The 21,504-nt window shown below is 39.1% G+C and overlaps 1 protein-coding gene across 1 annotated transcript in view; it reads right to left on the minus strand.

Moving 5' to 3' along the window:
• TGFBRAP1 (transforming growth factor beta receptor associated protein 1) overlaps nt 1-21,439 on the minus strand; it is a 36,669-nt gene extending 15,230 nt beyond the window's left edge. Inside the window, exons 1-5 of the mRNA XM_082498789.1 lie at nt 21,349-21,439; nt 17,659-18,360; nt 8,692-8,886; nt 7,553-7,707; nt 1,702-1,784 (exon numbers count right to left, since the gene is read on the minus strand). Coding sequence (XP_082354915.1) covers nt 1,702-1,784; nt 7,553-7,707; nt 8,692-8,886; nt 17,659-18,343 — 1,118 coding nt within the window. The 5' untranslated portion in view covers nt 18,344-18,360; nt 21,349-21,439. The remainder of the gene's footprint in view (nt 1-1,701; nt 1,785-7,552; nt 7,708-8,691; nt 8,887-17,658; nt 18,361-21,348) is intronic.
• Nucleotides 21,440-21,504: the final 65 nt, after the last annotated feature.

Raw genomic sequence — 21,504 nt, forward strand, 5'->3', positions numbered from 1 at the left:
GCACGTTTTCTCGAGAAGCATGTTTCCTTCTATAGAGAAGCTCCTACAATACTGTTGATTAAAGCTCTTTTGTCAGGTAGACTGCTAGTTGGATGGAGGCTGGCTGCATAACTGATCTTGGCTCCTTCTACAATGTGCTGCAGCTCCCTGCAGGATACATTTTCCCCTTTTTACTGCCTTTAAAAGACTCTTGGGCCACTACCAGCAAGGTGGGGTCTCCAGATTAGACCCCACAGGGAATTATTGCCAGGCAGGGTAGAATGGAATGATAGAAAAAGAGTTGGAAGTGTCAGCAGAGGGGAGCATCTGTTGGTCCCATCTGGGGTGCCCCACATCCCCAGTGACCAATTCGGCCTAAACCATGACACAGCCATAGTCAAGACAGCTGTGGAGCTATACAAGTCTGGCCACCTAACCGCACTTAGACAATCGAGACACTTTATAGTCAGTTCTACCTCAACAAGCTATTTTACCAAAGCTGGCCACACTGAAAAAACTGAAAAGTCCACTGGAAAGCCACACGGAAGGGCTTTGTGGGAATGTTGTAAAGGATTCCTAACTATGTACAGCTGGTGCTTCTACTTCACATAGACAACAAAGCAGTCCAGTGTTTGGAAGATTACAGAGAGGTGGAAGATTGCAAGTTGCTCACTAATGCCAAAAATTACAAGGTGGTATGGAAAGTGGTTGCGGCCAAAACAAAATGCCACTAAATGCTGTTCAGGCCTTTCCTGTCATTCCCTAATCTTCACTCAGTGTACACTGCCCATTCAAGCCCAGTGTCTCCCATTATCCTGGTGAGCAGGAGGCAAAATGGCAAAGACCCTTATCAGTTGTAACATTCCCCAAAGCTTTACTTCCCTTGACACATTTCTGTAAACCCAAGGACAACTTTTTTCCTATACTGTACACATTTAAAATATACAGCAAATTGTCTAACATTAATCCTGTTCCATGGACTCTAAACTGATTTACAGTGAATTTCAGCAGATAACAAGTAGAGTTATTTTATGTGGTCACCACAGATTATACTAACTCTGGAGAGTGCTCCATTGCAGTACAGGGCATGGCTAGCAGAAATGAAACTATCAGGTAAAATAAGGATAACTAGTAGCATTTTTTGAATGCAAGTGAAATGCCAAAGTCAATTTGTAAACAAGACTGCTGAAACAACTAATCTGGGAAGGTCAGTGCAGACTTCAAGAACAAATAATCTGCCTTCTGGAAAAGACCTAGCAGAAGTGTTAAAACAAATTCAGTATCGGCATCCTCTAAAAAATAGTAATATTTAAATTGAAACTAACATTTAAATTGTAACTTTTTGTTAAAAATGTTTTTATTTTTCTTAATAAAAAATAGAACGAGGCAATGTTCATGCTGCATATCACAGCACAGGCTCAATAATAAAGCCTTGACCTTCATGGGCACAAAGTAAAAAAGTCTTCCACACGTACAACACTCAGATTATACGATTACAGCCTTAATACTACTGTATGTTAGCATACCAAAAAATCAGTTGCATTAACTCTTCAGTTATAAAGTTGTTCCAGTGTTACTGTTTTTACTCCCAACAAAACCATTGTATCACAGTGAACTCACATCTGTACCAAAACCCATTCAAGCAACTAAGTTTTTAAAACCATGAGCACTAACTCCTTATTTAGAGAAGATAAATTAATAAATTTCTTGTCACACAATTACCTGAAGAGTTCTTTTGCTTCAAGGAACTGAAGCTGTGCAAACTGTATAAAACCTGCTTGCTGCAGGATTCGTTTGTACATTACCTATGAAAGACAAGGGGGAGAAAAAAAGATTTATTATATTTGTAAGGAGTTATTTACATAGTGGTAGTAACTACTGCAGTAACTACCTGCCAAAAACATGGAACACATGATCTTCAACCAGACTTGTCAAGTTACATGCAAAATAAAGCCTCCATTCTCTACATTTTAAATTGTATGTACCTGAATATACTGAATCTGCTCCCCAGAGCCAGTTTCTTACACAAAAGTGTGTGAACACAACACTGTTTACAAGTACTTACTAAACTTGCTTACAAACAGCAAGTTTAAGTTTCCTTATTCAAACACTGATTTATCTGACATCAGTCTGACTTCCCTCAAGTTTTTGCTCATGGTATTTGCAAACGTAAAAGCCAATGGTCACCTTTGAAGTTCCCTGTGATTCAGCAGGCACAAAAAAAGATTTAAACTCAAGGGTGGTCTCACTTGACCACACAGAGACAACCTTCTCCCCATCTCACCTCACTTCTGTTGCAACCTTGTTGGTGATTCTCAGTCTCATCCCCAGCTGATGACCATATTTCTGACCTTCTGCCATTACTTTTTTTTTTCCTAAGGTGTGTGGTGGTAGTTTTTTTTTGTTCGTTCATTTTAAAGAAAAATACTTCAAAGCAGATCAGCTTATTCAAAATGCAGTACATTATGCAATGTACATAAAAATACAATTAAAAAGAGAAGGACAAGCAAACCATATGAGAAGCTACGTGTTATGAAGTTTTAGTGTTAAGGTCATGCCTAGACAGAAAAAACTGTACAAGAAGTTCATTAGAAAAACAACACAAAACTACTTTAAGTGCTAGGTATTTATCTCATCTGAATAGTAAACTAGTTACCACGAGATTAAACATTTGTGCCCAGAATATTTCCAATAAAGAATTACTAATAGCAAGGAACCTAAACTGTGCTCTGCAAAGCATTCATTTGTGAAAACACTGGTATTTTGCAAATACACTGAGCTACATCCACATGCCCTCAGTTTTTCCCTTCAACTTTCTCATGAATATACAGCTTTCTAACGCTTAACAGCGTACATGAATACTATCACTAATGACAAGACTCCCACTTTCAATGAAAATACCCAGAGAACCTGCAATACATTAGAAACGTATTCCAGGCAGGAGGCCTGACACTCTTTAGCAATTCAAGTAGAGTAGACTAATATTCTAATTGGTGATTTTTCACCTTGATTAAAGATTGTGGATTTACCGAGAGAAAAGCTTGGCTTAAGTCCAATAGTCTGTGAATGCTTTACTAATAGATTATCTTAAAGAACTACTTGATCTTGATCATTAGCAAGCCATTAAAACTTACTGATTTGTAAGGTTGTGGGACTTTTCTTGCCTCCCCAGTGTGGGGGAGAGAAAAGGAAAGAGAAGGAAATGCTATCTGGCCTACCTTTTCACACAAACATAACGATATAAAAATAAATCAACAATACTTCATGACATCTTTATATTAATGTTACTATGCTTTACATCCAAGTGTAGTATTTCAAAATACACTTATGTAAAGCTAAAAGGGAAACTAACTGCAGTAATAAAGTAAAACTACCTCAAGTGATTAAGTCACAAAATATCCAAAATATTTTGGATTTATGACTGTGTTATTAGATCAATAAATGGTCATCTGTGAACTGATGAATATCTATCTGGTCACATTCTTAAGGATGCTGGTAAAGGATTTCATTCTGCAACTATCTGCATCTTGAGGCACCAGAAAAACTTTAAAATCTGGCCTCAGACTTTCCATGGAGGGTTGAAGTACAAACATTTCTCACCCTGCCAACTAGTATCAAAAGTAGGTTGGGGGATTTTTTCTTGTTTTGGGGTTTTTTAAGTCTGTTTTCAATCTTTGCCATGGAGGGATCACTAATATTTACATATTTAGTGAATTAGGACATTGGAATTACATTTGAATTGATCTTTGACACTGAAAATACTGCTTTAATTGTAGAGCTTAGTCTGTACAGCAATCTTTTCAACTAGAAGTCGAAAAGAGCTTGTTGCTAGTGTAAGTATAGGCCCAAGGAATCAGTTTTAAATTTGAACTGATTAAGTGGTATTCACTTCCATTTAAATGTTGACTTGTCCCTTAAAGCCACACAACAAAAAAGCTGTAGAATGTTTACAGACAGATAGTTTCCCAACTTTTTCAAGATGCAGTGATGGAATTGGGAGTATCCAGGTTGATTTTTAGCTGCAAGATAAACACTAGACATTAAGATGTTCTGTGGTAAAGATTATGGAAGCAACAGACCAGGATGTCTACGGAGAAAAAAAAAAAAAAAAAAAAAAAAAAAATCAATAGTCTCTTTCTCACAGGGTTTCAAAAATGGGCCAGACTTATATGCCAACAACATACAATTAACTTTTGTTTATGATAAAAAAACAACTTGAGTTCCTCCATGCTCATTTGACAGAATACTGCAATAGACTTCTTTTTAAAAGGTACTAAGTTATGCCCAATCACAACTCAATGCATTGCACATTCCTCCATAATTTTTGAAGAACCACCATAGGACTTGAAGTGCTTTAGGTAAATTCTATATTGTTGACTGAATTAACATTAAAAAGCTAACTACAAAAACATGAAATAAGATTTGTATTAATTTGTATCTGAAAAAGTACCAAAGAACAGAAAGGTGACTGCTAAAGCTGTGACAGCTGTAGTAAAGCCTTAATTCTCTCAACTGCCAGAAAAATCCTTTATAAAATGGTCAGAATTAGCAACTACATAGCCGAAAAGATTTTCTTGTAGAAAGTCACTTCGGCTTTTGACCAGGTTTAGGTGCAGTTAATATGTTTTTTGAAACTAAAAAGAAATGAGGGGAAAAAAAAAAAAAAAAAAAGAAAAAAGAGAGATACCTATGCAAGATGTGTGTCAATCTAACCAAGGTCTTCACTACCATCAACCATGATTTCTGCAAACTTCAGCTGTCCTGAAAAATTAATAAGTAGTATTCAGTCATTTCATGGTAGCATGGTAGAAAGGCCTTTGTATTCTTCTACCAAAAATTATATCCAGCAAAGCCATCTCCTTGCAACACTTTTGCTTAGCGTTTTTTACCTAGCAGTAATTCTTGATGCTCAAAGACAAAGGAATTTTCATCTAATATGGCAGAGATAAATTTGCAGTCTGCAGTGACCATGGGTTAAATAACAGGTTAGAGCTACTAATGCATGACCTGCTTCTTTCCAATAACTTAATATTGGCTGTACTAATAATTATGAGTACTGTACTTTACTGTTTCAATCCCACTATCATTCTGCATTACCAGCATATATATATTTATGCTGATATAATACTGCTGATATACAAGAGAGATAGCATGCACCTCTATATACATGCAATGACAATGCAGTATGGAAGTGTAGGAAAAAAAAGGTGTCATCAAGAACTGTCCTACAATGCCATGACTGAGTTCACGTCACATGTGAGAAGGCAACACCCATTGCAAACTGCAGAAATTAAAGCACTGTGGCACTATACTACATGTACTACATGTACTAGACAATTACTATCACTCTTCTGCATGGACAAATTATAGTGGCTGGATCAGGTGTTTTAATGCCAAACCTATGCATTCCTGCCCCTGCTTATATAAAATGGCAAAATAAGGCCTTAAAAGTGTCAGCTATTCAGGAATCAGTAAAGTTTGCACAATAGATATCCAAAGATATCTATTAGAAGATACCTATTATCTATCTCATATCTATTACCTGAAGATATCTCTTAAATGGGAGTTAGAACAGAGCAACTATATGATCTGTTAAAGTATGCCAAAGAAATGTTGCAAAAGACACATGTAAGGCATGTAATTTGGTTGAATTCCATCTGATTTATATTACGCAAGACTGCAGGAAACATGTGCTTGTAACAAAGCTGTCATGACAGCATTAAGTATCAGAGGCACATTAGAAAGCAAGCTGAACATACTATGTTGTCAACTGCAGATAAGCTCTGAAAAATTGGAGCCAAGCTGAGTCATTTTAATACGAGTCAGTGGGAGACTCAACCAATTTAAGCTGGTTAATAATAGTTTGCAAATACAGCCCAGAACTAGAACAGCCTATGTTGCTTTCACATAATAAGTTTTTCGTTCTTCCACTGTAGCATGAACTGTAACTGAACACCCTTAAAAGCACATTAAGTTAGAAAGAACTTAAAATATTCTTGGAAACAGTAATTTCAGGAAGGCAGACACTGTGCACATAAGATACGCGTGAACAGAAACTAACTTATCCTAAAGCCAGAAAAATCCTAAATGCAGGAAAACAGGAGGAATGAGATTGTACATCATGTGTTTTAGATCATGAATTCCAGTTCATCCTATGGCAAAACACAGAAAGATATCTCCCACACTGAATCTACTTAAACTGGAAAGAAATAATTGGAGAATTAGAGGTCATCATACATAGAAGACATCGATTAGATCATGCATCCTTGTCCCCACAGCAGGATTTTAGTTTGCTTCTTTAAACAGATTGCAAAGGAAAAGTTGGAAGTGAAGATGCAAAGAAAAACATGCTGGAAACTGAATTCTGTATTTGCCTAAATACTTTTTAGCTTCAAGTACTTCCAGATAGTTGTACCTTAGCAAAAGGATGGAAAGATTTTTCTGGTCAAGCTTTTTACTTCCAGCAGCCTCACAGACGTTTGTTCAATGGAGGAGTTCAGGATCAAAATGAAAGCTGATACAAATTTCATTTAATTTAATGACTGCTTTTCAAGGGCCTTGACCAGAATTTAAATGCCAGGCAATTAATAACTTCTTGAAATTATAAAAAAAAAAAATAAAAAAATCAAAACCAAACCAAACTCCTGACAGACTGAATCATTTTGGACCACTGCAATTCTGTAAGTTCCAGAGTCATGTTCCAAACTTTACATCTTCCTAAACAAACCAAAAGTCATAACATACTATTTTAATGGCAACAAAATGCTACAAAGTATATGAAAAAAAAAAATATCAGATTTTCTGCAGGTTACAGATCAAATTTTGCTTTTACAAAAAGGAAGAAACCAAATCAAATATTAATTCACCTACTTGGTAAGTAGAGATTTAATTTTACTCTTTTCAAGTTTCAGACTCTAAATGGCAAATAGGAACAAATACAGTAGAATATGTATTGTAATATAATCCAGAAGTGGAAGGAATGAGTACAAATCTCTAATCAACACTTTAATCAAAGAGTTACTAAGATACTTTGCCACACAAAAAAAACTTATATTTAAGTACTACTTGTATGATTTTGGAAGTAGGACATATTTGCTTTAGATTTCCATCACTTCACTTCAAAATTGTACTACTGTGGAGTTTAAGATATTGTGAGAATCTCTGGTAAAAAAAGTAAAGCCTAAAACTTCTGATTTGAAATACATACTTTTTAAAACAGCAATAACAAATAACTGAACCTGGTACGAAGGAAATATCACAGTGGATTTTCTATCACTAGTTTTTCAGTTTTGTTTTCAATTTTTTCAAGTTACACACTTGAAAAAAAAAAAAAAAACACAAACAAAAACACCACCAAAAACCTAGCAGAACAACAGCATTCAACCCTGCCAAAGCCTTTACAAGCACAAGCCAATTCAGCAGCACCTCTATTTCCTCAGGCTGAAACCGTAAAAGGTATCAGATTTCTCTTCAATGTAAATTCCTCCCCCACTCTCTGTAGTCACCTGACCATTGATATACAAGGCCCCGCTGAAAAATTTATATTTTCATGAAAATGAAAGGAAGGACAGACCTGAAATTTCTCTTTCGGAATATTCCTTCGAGCTCCTTTTGCTAGAACAAGGGCTTCTTCCACTCTGTGGCTAGCTAGAAGATCTTGAATCTGTTTTTCCAAAGGTAAGGGAACCAAGATATATACACCCTTATTAGTAGCAACAATCACCTTTCCTAGACAGGGCAAACAAACATAGTCAGTTTACATTTTCTACTGAAAAAACACAGTTCAGATACAAGCTTTAGGATTTACTGTTTAAGATACAAGAACCTAAACAGTGTTAAATTTATAAAACTTGTCTTTGATGTTACCATATTTGCTATATAGTATAGTTTACCTGTAAATTGCACCTCAGAAATACAGAGATAATGGTAAATTTATTTATTTACAGCAGATTTTGTTCCACTCCGAGTAAATGAAACTGGCTATAATTTCTCATGATAAACTAAGCTGTGAATGCCACTACTGAAACTATTGCCCAGATTCCAGAGAATAGGGACTTTTAACCGCCAGATATTTCCAAAGGCTTACATTACACTTTTTTAAGTTGTACATCAAAGGTAGCAAGTAAAATACACTTCATAGTGCTAGAGTTTGTAACTCTCCTGAAAGAAAATAGCAACACAATGTATTCCACACTTAAAAGTTCTTAATTGAAGAACAGATCAAAAGAAATTTTTGTATTTTTTTGTTTAACAATTCTTTATGAAATATCCCCTTTAAACCCCCTTAGAGGTATTTTAGAAAGGAATATAAAAGAACAATTTTTGAGATGTTAGAACTTTGTCTGTATAGTCAATGGACAAATACCTGTAGTTCACAATTACTGACTTGTAGCATTAAATTAACATTGCTCCTTTGAAAAAAATAAGTTACAAGAAAAAGCTCTAACCCCACAGATTCCTATCCAACAATTAATTGGACAATTAGAGCACATTTAATAAGTATACATTTTGTTAGAAGTGTAGAATTTTGGATGACTACAGTCTTCCTATGGTAGCCTGCAGGAATCTAATCAGGAAATCATTTGCAACAAAAGTTTCAAGAGTTAACATGCTTGCTAGATAATTTGTTTAAAAAACAAACTGAAGTGACTGTGCTCACAGTGGCGGTTGTTCCAGAATTACTGATGCGAAAAAGTGTCCTTTTTTTAATACCTTCAAAGTCCTGTAGAATGTGACCTTCTTTAAAAGGCAGCGTTTGCTTTTGCTGCTGGTCCAGCATGCTGTGCACTGTAATGAACTCATCATCGAGAGCAACCACGTAAGGAAAGCACAAAGCTGCGCCAATCACGTTCTCCGACCAGTGCACAGGGGCACGCTGTGAAATGCCGTCTACAGTTGCAAACATGCCTACAAAAAGGGAAAAACAAAGCATGAGGCTCGTACTAGTTGAAGACTGTTCATGTTTTCCCAATATGAAGCATGGGTACCAAGGTACAGAAATAAAAAAAAGAAGTCTCAGAAAAACAGATGCAGTATTAGGAGGCATCACAAGAGCACATCATGTCTTCCTGGACCTTATAGACCTGTTGGTTAGTTCAGTTCAATTTTTTTTTTTTTCTTATCTCCTTCACCACGGAAGAAGACTATACCAAAAACTGAAAAGAGAGGAATACTGAAAGATACTAGTAACAATTATTTGAGTTTAGTAAGTTTCAGATTTTTTTAAGAAGAATTGTGCCAAGTAGTTGGAATTCATTTCAAAACACTAATACTTACTGAGACCCAGCATTCAAACAACACTACCTTAGTAGGAGCTGCAGAGCTGAGCTGCCTGACCTGTCTGGCAACACAGGCACATTTGTTCCTTGTGGTGTCAAATATCTAAAGAGCATTTCAGTTGACAGACAATCATTTACTTATACTTCTTCACTTTTGCTACAGCAAAACTTTCACAGAACGAGCATCCAGCTCCTTGGGACAAGTCACTTCCTGTGAGTCATCTGTGTTTTCAATCATTTGAAAAAAATGCTGTCTTCAATGTAACCCTATTAAATCTTCAGTTAATTTGTATTTTTCCTTTGCCACTATCTTTCTTCCTGTCTATTCTGTCCTCATTCCTTTTCCTAGTTTCATAGAAGTTTGACTTGGTTTTGGACCACATGCCACTGTTCCTATTTATGCTACCTGGTACTCCCCACTTCTTCCTGAGACATTAATTGAAGAAAATCTCCAGCCAAAGTTTTCAAACCTAGTTCAGTAACCCTCTTCCAGCTCAGCCATACTGAAGCACTACGTAAACTTCTGTTTTAAACGTGAGTGCATACCCCTTTAAACCAGTATTCTCACGCTATTAGAAAGACATACCCATGAAAACTGTTCTTTGGCAGGAATGAGACACTTGACAGCTGGCAAAGTAAGTCTGAGCTTTACAGGACAGAGGAGATTAAAAGATTATGTTATTCAATTTACAAAAATCTCTGCCAAACAGAGGATAATGAGGTAATGGTAGCTGGGTAGGAGGACCATAGCAGGGCTGGGGGGGAAGGAAAACAGAAGGTTGTAAATTTTTACAGAACTACGGTATACAGACTAAGCTTCTGGGTCCTTTACAGCAGCTTTGAAATGATCAGCCCTTTCTCTTGACTAAGGGTGCAACACAAAATAAAACTTTTACATCTGACTATTAGCAAATAATACTATTTGCTTTTTCACTATAACGATCAGCTTTTCAATCACAGCACCTTAAATTATTTTTTTTTTTTTTTTGCCATAATATGTAATTCCAAATTTCCTCTATAGGTCTCAATATTCTTACAGATCAGAAGTGGAATTTCATGCCAGGCAGACTGCACTATCCATTTTTTGTGCCTTCCAGTTGTTACCCTGTGCTATAGTCCCTTTTCAAAAACTGGGAGAAAACTTGAGTTAAGTACATACTAACCATAGAGTCATAGAATGGTTTGGATTGGAAAGGACCTTGAAGATCATCGAATACCAACCCCCCTGCCATAGGCAGTATGTATACTGTACATACATACTGTAACCAGAATGTATACTATTAACCAGTAGTAAACTCAGTGCTAATTATATTTGAAATACTAATTCTTAGAATTTTCTATTTCTCTGACATTCTCAAAAGAATATTATAAAAGCTGATTTTAAAAAGTTTTTTTTTTTAATGATGGAGCTCTTTTTTAGGTAATTTTAAAAAACCCTGTATGGAAGTGAAAGGGTCTGCAGAGCAATGCACAGTACTTTTCCAAGTCAATGTCTCTCTACATCCCTTTGCCCTCAATAACTACAGCTTCTGTGGTAGAACGATGTATTTTCTGTCTTCATCCTGCTCTCACCTAAGGATAACAATAAACATGACAACAACAGTCAGAAACCATGGCTTTTTTATAGTACAGGAATGCATTTGATGAAACTGAGATGAAGCCAGTAATCGATTCCGTATTAAAAATGCATACGCTATCCAAAGGTTAGAAGAGTTACCCAAAACACAACTACACTGTTTTCCACACCAAGAGATCTAGAAATTTATAGAATCATAGAATAATTTAAGTCAGAAGGAGTTTCTGAAGGACATCCAGCCCAGCCCCCCCACTCAAAGTGGGACCAACTTACATCAGGTTACTCCGGACTTTGTGCAATACACCGTAGATTTTACTTGTTTGTTTTAAAACAAAAAGCTTCTTAGTGAAAAATAACTGTAAAAATCGAAATAAAACTTCTTTATTAGTATTACTACTTGTTTAAAAAGGAATATGAAAACTTTTAAGTTATAAAAGTTGACAGCACGAGGAACACTGTAAGTGGGTGAAAACAAGAAGGGAACATGCTTGTTACTGGCCCTGATTTATGCTATGTCATCAGTTATGAGAAAAGGCACTGTGTAACCTTCTAGGAATCATTCTGCTTAGTACTCTAGGCTCAGTTCTCCAGCTCCATTTGTAGACTACTCAAATCACGATATAACTGTTCAAACCATGCGCCACTGAGAAGAGTTTATTCTGGAAAAGCAAAAGGAATAAACTAAAAGTAGGTATTTAAAATTTGTCATTTTTTTTTACTCATTGAAGTCATGGAATAGTTGAAGCAGGAAGAGATCTCTGGAGACTTGTCTAGTCCAACTTCCCTCCTCAAAGTAGGGACAACTAGAACAGGTTGCTCAAGACCTCACCCCATCAGGTTTTGAGTATCTCTGAGAACAGAGATTCCATATCCTCTCCAAGACCTGTTTCCTGATTTGCCCCCCATCACAATGAGGAATTTGTTTTCTTACATTTATGTAGAACTTCCTGTATTTCAGTTTGTACCGACTGCCTCTCATCCTTTTGCTGGATACAATACCACTGAGCAGTTTGGCTATTGTCTTCTTTATGCTCCCCATACATGTTGATAAGATCTCTGCAAGCATTTTCTTCTTCAGACTGAACAGTCACAGCGTTCTCAGCCTCTCCACATATGAGCTGCTCCAATCACTTAGTTGTCTTTCTGGTCCTTCAGGGGATTTACTCCAGTATCTCGTGCCACTCCAGGGAGCCCAGAACTGAACCCAGAACTCCGAACGCGGTCTCACTACAACCGAGGGGAAAAATTGCTTTTCTCAACCTGCTGGCAGCATTTTCCTAATCAAATTATTTAGGTTGGAAAAGACCGTTGAGATCATTGAGCCCAACTGTTAACCTAACACTGCCAAGCCCACCACTAAATGCAGTCCAGTAGGCTGTTGGACTTCTTTGCCACAAGAGCACATTGCAGGCTCATGGTCACTTTGCCCACCAAAGCCCCTAAGTCCCTCCCTGCAAAGCTGCTATCCCACCAGTCAGCCCCCAGCTTGTACTGGTACATGGGGCTGTCCCTCCCTAGGTGCAGGACTTGACATTTCTTTCTGCTGAACTTGATGAGGTTCCTGTCAGCTCATTTCTTCAGTCTATCAATGTCCATCTGAATGGCAACCTAATCCCCTAGTGTATCAGCCTCTCCTCCCACTTTTGTATCACTTGCAAACTTGCTGAAGGTGCACTCTGCCCCACCATCCACGTTGTTAATGAAGAAGTTAGTATTGACCTCAGTATGGACACCCTAGAGTACATGACTAGTGATTGGCCTCCAGCTGGACTTTGTGTTGCTGACTACATACCTTTGAGCCAGGCTTTCAATCCACCTCACTGTTTCTGTAGCTCATTCTTCATCTGTTTGTCTACAAAGATGTTATGGGACATAGCGTCAAAAGCCTTGCTGAAGTTCACAATATCACTGCTCTCCCCTCATCCACCAAGCTAGGCATCTAATCACAGAAGACTATCAAGCTGATCAGGCAATTTCCCTTTCGTAAATCCATGTTGATTACTCCAAATCACATTCTTGTCCTTTGTATATTTGGAAATAGCTTCCTGGATTTTCTTCATCACCTTTCTGTGGATCAAGGTAAAGCCGGCCAGCCTGTAGCTCCCTGGATCCTTTCTCTTGATCATTTAAGACAGAAGTGAAGACATCTGTTTTCTTCCAGTCCTGAGGAACATTCCCTGATCATTATCACCTTTCGAAGATAGTCAAGAGCAGCCTCACAATGACATTCACCACCATCCTCAAGCGTTCATGGGTGCAACCCTATCAGGTCCCATGGATTTGTCTGTCCAATTTATTTAAATGTTCCGTAACCCAGTCCTTCTCTAGTGAGGTGAAGTTTTTGTTGCTCCAGATTTTCCCACTGGTCCTAGGGGCTGAGGATTCCTGAAGGAATGTCATACCAGTAACAAGCGACGTAAAGAAGGCACTAAGCACCTCAGCCTTTTCCATGTCTTTTGGCACCAGGTCCCCCACTCCATTCAGCAGCGGGCCTTCCATTAGCCTTCCTTTGCTGCAGATATGCTTGTAGAAGCTCTTTTTGTTGCCCTTCATGGTGCTCAGCAGAGTCAATGCCAGATGGACTTTGATGTCCTTAACCCCATTCTTACATGCTCGGCCAGTGTCTCTATATTCCTCCCAGGTCACCTGGCCCTGCTGTCACCTCATTTGCTTCCTTTTTGTACCTGAGTTTAGCCAAGAGCTGCTTGTTCATTAATGTAGGCCTCCTGCCACCTTTGCTTTTTTCTTGCTCATTGCGATGGACCACTCTTGAACTTGGAGGAGGTAGTCCTTCTCATCAGGACAATATCCGGTACGATTTTTTTAAGCAGGATCCTGAACAAACCAAAGCCTGCTGTCCAGGCTCTGATCTTTTTGCCTTGTTCCCTTCTCTCAGGATCCTGAACTTCATCTCACGGACACTGCAGCAACGCCACTCCTCTGACATTCACATCCCTAACCAGGTTCAACAGAGCACATCCCCTCATCAGCTCCTCAGTCACCTGTGTCAAGAAGTTAACACCAATGCACTCCTGAAATCTGGACTGCTTGTGCCCTGCTGTGCTGCCCCTCTAGCAGGTACTGGAGTGGTTCAAGTGCCCCCTAAGAATCAGGACCTGCAAATATATGTTTCTTCCTGTTATCTGAAGAAGGCCTCACCTATGTTTTCTCCCTGGTAAGATGGCCTGTAGCAGTCACTCACCACAATCTCACCCACGTTAGCCTGCCCTCTAACCCTAATCCATAAACTCTCATCTGCCTCCTCCTTTGTCCCAAGGCACACCACCACACCTTCCTGCTGCTCTCATGTAAGGGGTAACCCCTACCTCAGCTGTTAACACATAGCTGTGCTGATTTTGCAGAAAATGCGAGAGTGCTTTCACCATCATGTTGTTTTGTACACACTACTTTGTCTGTATATGCCTGAAGCAGGACCTCTTCAGCTCTATTTGTTGATTACGAAGTCTTTCATCCACATCATCTGGAGTTGGCCAGCTCAGCCTACAACCTAGTTTAAATCCCCGTCACCAGGTTGGTCAGCCTGTTGTGAAAAACACTTTTGCCTTACTTGGCCTGGTGTATCCCATCTCTTCCTTAAATAGGGATCCATAATCATAAAAGCCAAATCCCTTGTCACCGCAAGCTGTGCAACCAGTTGGTGACCTGCACTATCCACCCACTCCTCCTCAAGATGTTCCTCCTCACTTGCTAATTCCTCCTGATGCTACTGCATTGTACAGGCTCAGATGATTTGTTGGACAGAGCTTCCTGATTCTCATCTGCTACCAGAACATTGAACATATTCTGTACATGCCGATCTGCAGGCAGAAAAGGGGGATTCTTCCTTTTATGAGAAGTCACAAGTTTCCAGCCTTTGCCACCACAGAACAAGCAGAGACTCAGCCTGCTCTTCCCTCAGTACAGTTGGGGTTTCAAGCTCATTCCTGGGTTCTGGAGAACATTCAATTTCCTTTTTGTCATCTCTGATGTCATGCACTCTGCTGACCTCCTCCTGCATCTCCTTTACTTGGCAACACAAATCCTCAACCAAGCACACATCTCCTGTAGGCAAGGACAAAATTTCTCCCTGCCCCAGTCTCAGCAAGAGGCACCAACAGCTCCCTTCAGCTCAAGACCTGAAGAGCTGCACCATCCCTTGGAGCTCAGTCTGAGTCGAGGCGTCTGATGTTTTGGGGTAGTTGCTCCAGCTGGTGCTAAGAAGCGTGCCCTGTGCCAACATGTGGGAACTGTTCGATGAAATTTTAAAAAACTAAAGCCTCTGTACGACAGGAAATCCAATTAGAAACATGCTTCATGAAATGAAGAACTGAATTTTGGTAAGCACGGTTTCATACATAAACAGGAAAAATTGATTTTCAATTCTGAATGAACTAATTACTGGACAGAATGAAGGTGCATCAAAACCAAAGTTCCTCATCCCTTTGAAAGAATGAGCTATATACTAACTGCAAGTAGAGCCAACAAAGTACCAAATGGCTAAGTCTATGGATCAACTATGAACAATTCTAACAATCAGTTTGAAATGCAAAGAGTCCAGGTAATGAAAAAGGTTACATAACCAAAAACCACAAAGATGTTTTACTTTATGATTACCGCTTCAAGCAGTTGCTTTCTGCCATTCTAAATTCCAGTCTTAACTCAAAAGTAAATTAATCTAGATAAATGTCACTTCAAACACTATAAAGCCAAATATATTAATGCAGAATACATCCATCTCAGTAAAAGAGGCTGAATTTATCATAGATGCTCTACCCAGTGCCAAACAAACATGCTTTAACCAATAAGACGCACAAAAGCAAACCAAAATTAGAACTGAAGATTTACATCAAGCCTTTAAGTCCATTCACTTCACAGCAGAGACCTACCTCAAATGCCAAGATATTATTATTATATTATTAAAGGTGCTCAACAACTTCACAGACAAGTGTTAAAAACACTAAGAACTTTACCAAGGAAGAACAGCAAAATGGATAATACTGATCAAAACACCAGTGGGGAGGGAATAGAGAACAGACAATTAAAAAAAAAAACAACCCACAAGCTGAATTAGGCAAGGAAAAACTGTACCTTTCATAGCAACCAGTCTTTGTAAGATGTCTGAGCTAGCACAAGGTAGATTTTGCCCACATTATGGGGAAAAATGGAAGCTTATAGCATGTTTAGAGCTGCAGAAGTGCATTTGCTTAAGGTATCATATATCTGCTATTTTAACCCCAGGACAGTCTACTTACACAAGGATGATGGATTTTATGAGTAAAGGTCTTATTATATAGCTCTCTTCTAGAACACCGGGTAAAAGCAAAAGTCAGACTAAATAAAATTCTGCTTTCCGACTAAACACAATTACACTTTTGAAAGTGTATCTATTCTTCTTAAATCAAAAACCAAATGAACCAGTTGAACAGAATCTGGTTTGACATTCCTAAACAGATAAATAAAGATTAAATTAAGAATGGGATCTCCTTAGAAACATGTCAAAAGGGAATACTTTCAGACAGTCAATTCCCATATTTCAACTTTCACAGAACTACTAAAATGGTTAATGTCCACAAATACACACCCACATCTAAAGCAACTAACAGCTTGAATAAGAAGTGGGCAACCAAGATGACTTAGAAAGCCCTAAGTCTGAAAAAAACAAGTTCATTTTGGAGCATCTTTAATTTGCATAAACTGATGTTCTAATGAGTGCCTAGTTCTTTCAAGAAAAACTAGTGAGTTGATGTACATCTCACAGTCTAGTCACAAGGCAAAACTTCAATATAAACAACTGATTGTACTCTTGCTTTTCTATGGAATTTATATAAAAAAATAAACCCCATGCAGATCCCTGAATTAAGGACCTAAATATTTGTGATTTTTGTGTCACGCTATTCCTAATGTGTCAGGGAAGATACATAAACTGCATTTCCTAAATGGAGAGTCATATGGCAAACAGCATGAAAGCACTCTGCCTATGGTCTGTCAGCTCTGGGATGTTGCAGCTTTTCCAAAAAAAGCTCAAGATTACTGACCTCACAGCATATTGTTGATTTAGACAGATTACAGCAGCAGTAGTCCTTACAATCATCTGTCTATTAGACAAGAGCATTAATTCACATGATCTGACTTTGGTTTTGCAATACAAAACTATCATTTTCTGTAAAACAGAGCTGAAAAATACTATTAAAAGTTAGGCAAATGGAAGAACTGGCTAGTATCTGACATCATCTGCGGTTAGGACAGAGTTTACTTCTACAAGAGTTGGGATATAGTTTACTTCCACTAACATTTCTTACTAGCGCTGTAGTACAACATACCTACTTGTGAAATCTGTCACAAGCTATAAAATGGACTTCGTGTTAGCTCCTCTTAATAGCAAGTGAGGAAAAAATTAACTCATTTACATTGATTTAATAATTTTATAGCAACACGGAGCACCTCAAAACCCAGTCCAGCTAGTCACTACAGAGATGCTATCAGCCTCTGAAGTTTCACCTGGTATCAACCAAGTTTTTTTTTACTCTGGGCTGCACGATACTACTACTGGTAGCTGCCTATACTGAAATGAAGCTTTCTACAGATATAATTAAAATACAAACAATCAGATTTTTGTGCATTATAAAAGTAGGAGAGTTATAGTAATACTTAGAGCCAAAAATTTACCAACTAGCTTTTTATCTTAACATTCCAGTATAGGCCTGTGAAGAAAATTATCATTATTGTGCACAACACTTAATCAATTAAGCTTTACTTCCCAAATTGAGAAAAATTAAGAGGGAGAATATAAAAAAATTGCAAAAAAATTACAATCTTTAGTCTCACCTAGGCCTCCGGGACCAGCCAACAGAAACTCTTGTCTCCCTATCCTTTTCACAATTGGCCGTTTCTCATCACTGCAATAAGGAAATAGATCCTGGGAGACGCCAGTATTATAATTCAAAATTATATACTGTGTAGTAAGTGCAAGACATAAGTAATAACCATCTACGGCCACAGCACAGGGTTGCTCTGGAGTAAACACTTCCTTCACTATCTGGACTCTGTCTTCAAACACCATGAACATTTGAATGGTCCGCCGCTTGACTGAGATAATGCAGACTTCAACACAGAAAGGATCCCCACTCACAGGGTTTTCATTTACTGCAAATGTTACAGCTCCTTTGATTCTAGCACCAGTGGGGACAGGTTCCAAGTTCATCATGTTAACTAGTGTTATTGTGTTGTCGCAAAGCACAAGAAGCCTGGTGAGGGCAGAGGCTGCTTTCAACTCACTCACAGGCTTCTTCAAGCCCAGGTATTTATGCAGTTGCTTGGTAGCAGCAAAAGTTATTTTTCCAGCTGTTGATATCTTTTCATCCAACAGAAAGTGATAGATAAAGCAGTCATTGGTTCCAATATAAAGGTTCTTTCCGCAACACTCAATGCATTCGATGTTGATGTAATTTTTGTCTCCCATTAACATCTCCCGCTCAACAGCAGAAACGAGCTTGAAAGCTTTAACACTCATTGTGTCTTCTGGGTGATCTGATTAAAGACAAAAAAAAAGCACTATTTACTTCCACACACATAACCAAATATCAGAGGTAGCAATTTAACATTCACCAATACAAAAACTTCATTGTTGCATTTTTTTAATAATCTATTTCCAAACTGATTACACAAGCCAGAATGAGCACATTAATAACCACAGAAATGAGTTGAATTGTATGCTTCCACTTCAAGTCTATTCTGAAGCAGATTCACAACAGCACTCAGCTATTTTGAAGTGATGCTTTCTCCACAAGTAACCAGCATATTACTGGCTCTCTCAGACACTTTGGCACTACAAGTGGTTCCTGCTAGTACTTAGTGATTTATAAACTTTTCACGTAAAGGTTTCCATCACCTGTACATGCAAACATACAAGCTGCGGCTCTCAGATTTCTAGAGAAGCGACAAGGCATTTAGACCAACAAGTCAACATGTTGCTTTACACTCAGGTTAGGCCTATTAGTACATAGTCTCTTAGCAAAATATCATAGGCATATTCTATTTAAACACACACTTTACATTCCTTACTCTCCAGCAATCAGAAATACATAACCTCCAAGCCACTTAAATAACAATTTACACAAGGTATCATCCAGCTCGCAATAAAAGCTGTGGGTTTGGTTTGGGTTTGGTGGGGCATGGGTTTTTTTTTTGGGGGGGGACTGTTTTTGGTTGTTTGTTTGGGTTTTTTTTAATAATATCTGTTATTCAGTGCTATTTACACATTCTCTGTATCAGACTATATGCATCAGCAATTATAAGGCACATTCACACAATTTGGACATGTGGTCCATAAAGCATTCATTAAGCTCACGATGCAATATCACTGAAATTAGAAGAGTTTCTGTTCATTACTATCACAACCATTCCAAAAGACTGTCTTTAGGTGCAAAGCAGCACTTCTGTTCTTTATATTCTGCAAACTATACCTACCCTTTTAACACCAAGCACTGTCAAGGGACAGATGCAATTTACAGAGCGATTAATAGTGTTTTCAAAACCATCCGTGTCATTTTACTGTACTCCAGACTAGTGTTATTTTTATAAGAAGCCAGAATACAACTGTGTTCAACATTCCAAAGAAGGGCAGATGAGAAATTGCTGACTTTGTTTAATCACCTTTCAATTTGTCAACTACTCTGTAACAACCACTTAGCCAACACAGGTGAAGATGCAACAGTAAACATCTTGAACAGATTTGAGAAATAACCTACAATTATTTTTATTTCACATGTACAATGGAGATATAAAACATCAAAGGAAATTTCTGTGGATCAGAGAGACCAACATTAATAAAATGCTTTTGTGAACAAACCATAGTCAAAATGAATTTAGTTTCAAATTATTACATCTAAAAAAATCCTTTGCTTTTGCAAAAGAACATCGAAAACCATGGCAAAAATTTCCAAAACTGAGTGAGAAAAGGTAAGGTACACAACTCACAAGTAACACTAAGTAAAATTATATCAGACTAAGACTATAGCCAGAAGCAAACCATGCTACAAAGAGATTGTCGTGATCTTTTACACCAAGAACTTACTATTTTTTTCAGAAGTTAAACAGACTTTAGTTTGGGCTTCCATGACATTTTCAAATTGCATCCTCACCTAGGGTGTAAATTAGCGTTCTGACCTTCAACAAAAAACCCCAAACCCAGGAAGTACTAGACAAATAGCCTAAGGTAAAATGATAATGCAAGTCTCTGGCAACACAGCCATGTTATCCTCCAATGTTATCAAAATAAACACAGCGTGTTAAAGAGGGCTGCCCAAAGGTTGACTGCCAAAAAAACCCCAACCATTTTCAGGAGCCTGTGTGTAGCCCGAACTGATAAGCTATTGGTGAGCCAGCTTTTGTACCTGAACCTGTCAGCAACTTAACGTTCCTGTAGCCCAAGCTAAAAATGTTAAGGCATGCCACTGGGAGAACTACTGAATTTTTTTCTTCACCAAGATGTATTAAAAACCTCACAAAATGAAAGTAGATGAAAAGTACATAAGAAAAATCAAAATAGACACACAACATCCCTAAAGCACTTAAGGAACAACAAAAATAAAATCCCTAGACATAAATCCCTGAGCAGAAAGAACAAAAAATATAATGCAGTACTACATAAGCCTGGTAGCACAGATATTAAAACATTCATGCTAGAAAAAAGGTGTGAAAAAGCTTTTAAGAACAACCAATGTCAACACACATAATGTGCGTGTGAAATTTTTTTTTTACGTTTATTTTCTTCTCATTTCTAAGAGCTTAGGGGCCTATGTGGACTGCAAAGAAACAAGTTCTGCAGAACGTGCTGTCCCTTTAAAGTGCAAGAGGCCGCCCCAGAGTTAGGAACAGGAGTCAGTCAGTATGCCACTTCGTAGCCGTTCAGAACTCCGGCAAACAAGATAATGGGGATGTCTGCCGTCAAAAAAAAAAAAAAAAAAAATCAACAGGCAAGCAAATTATCAAACTCATAAATTCTGTTTTCCTGAGTGCACTAATAACCCTGCACGCGCTCATTTCCGGCAGAAAGTGGAAAGCAGCTCTCCCCCGCTGCTGTTCCGTGATACCTTGCTCTAGCCTTTACGTTTCGTCTGCTGCTGCCCCGCAAACCAGCCCCCCGCCCCCTCCCTCCCCGCCTGCCCGCCTGACCTCCGCGCCGCTCCCTCACGTACACATACTCCTACACACACCCTGCGCAATTAACTGCGCGGGAGCCCTAATTAACCTTTGCATACGGCCCCACAGAGCCCAGGTGCCGGCACCAGCCCCCCCACCCCTTTCGGCAGGACACGGGGACGCGCTTCACCCCGGGCGCGCCCCCCCTCCCCCAGGGCCGCGGGCCGCGCGGCGGAAGCGGCGCCGTTCCCCTCACCCCGATCCCCTCACAAGCCCGCGGCCCGACCAGGCCCGGCAGCGACCAGGCCCGCGGCTCCCCACCTCCGCCCCGGCAGGCGACGGAGCCTCTCCTCCCGCTCGCCCTCCCCCAGCCACCTGCCAGCGCCAGGCGCCGCCGCCACACCAGGATCCGTGCCCACCGCTTCGAGGCCTCACAACGCGCTGCCGGCGGCCGGGGCCGGGGCGGGCGCCGCCTCAGGCCGCGCTGTCAGCGCCCAGGCCCCGCGGCGCACGGGGGTCCGCCGGCGGGCG

Source organism: Vanellus vanellus (genome assembly GCF_965231255.1).
Source record: "Vanellus vanellus genome assembly, chromosome: 1".
NCBI lineage: Eukaryota > Metazoa > Chordata > Aves > Charadriiformes > Charadriidae > Vanellus > Vanellus vanellus.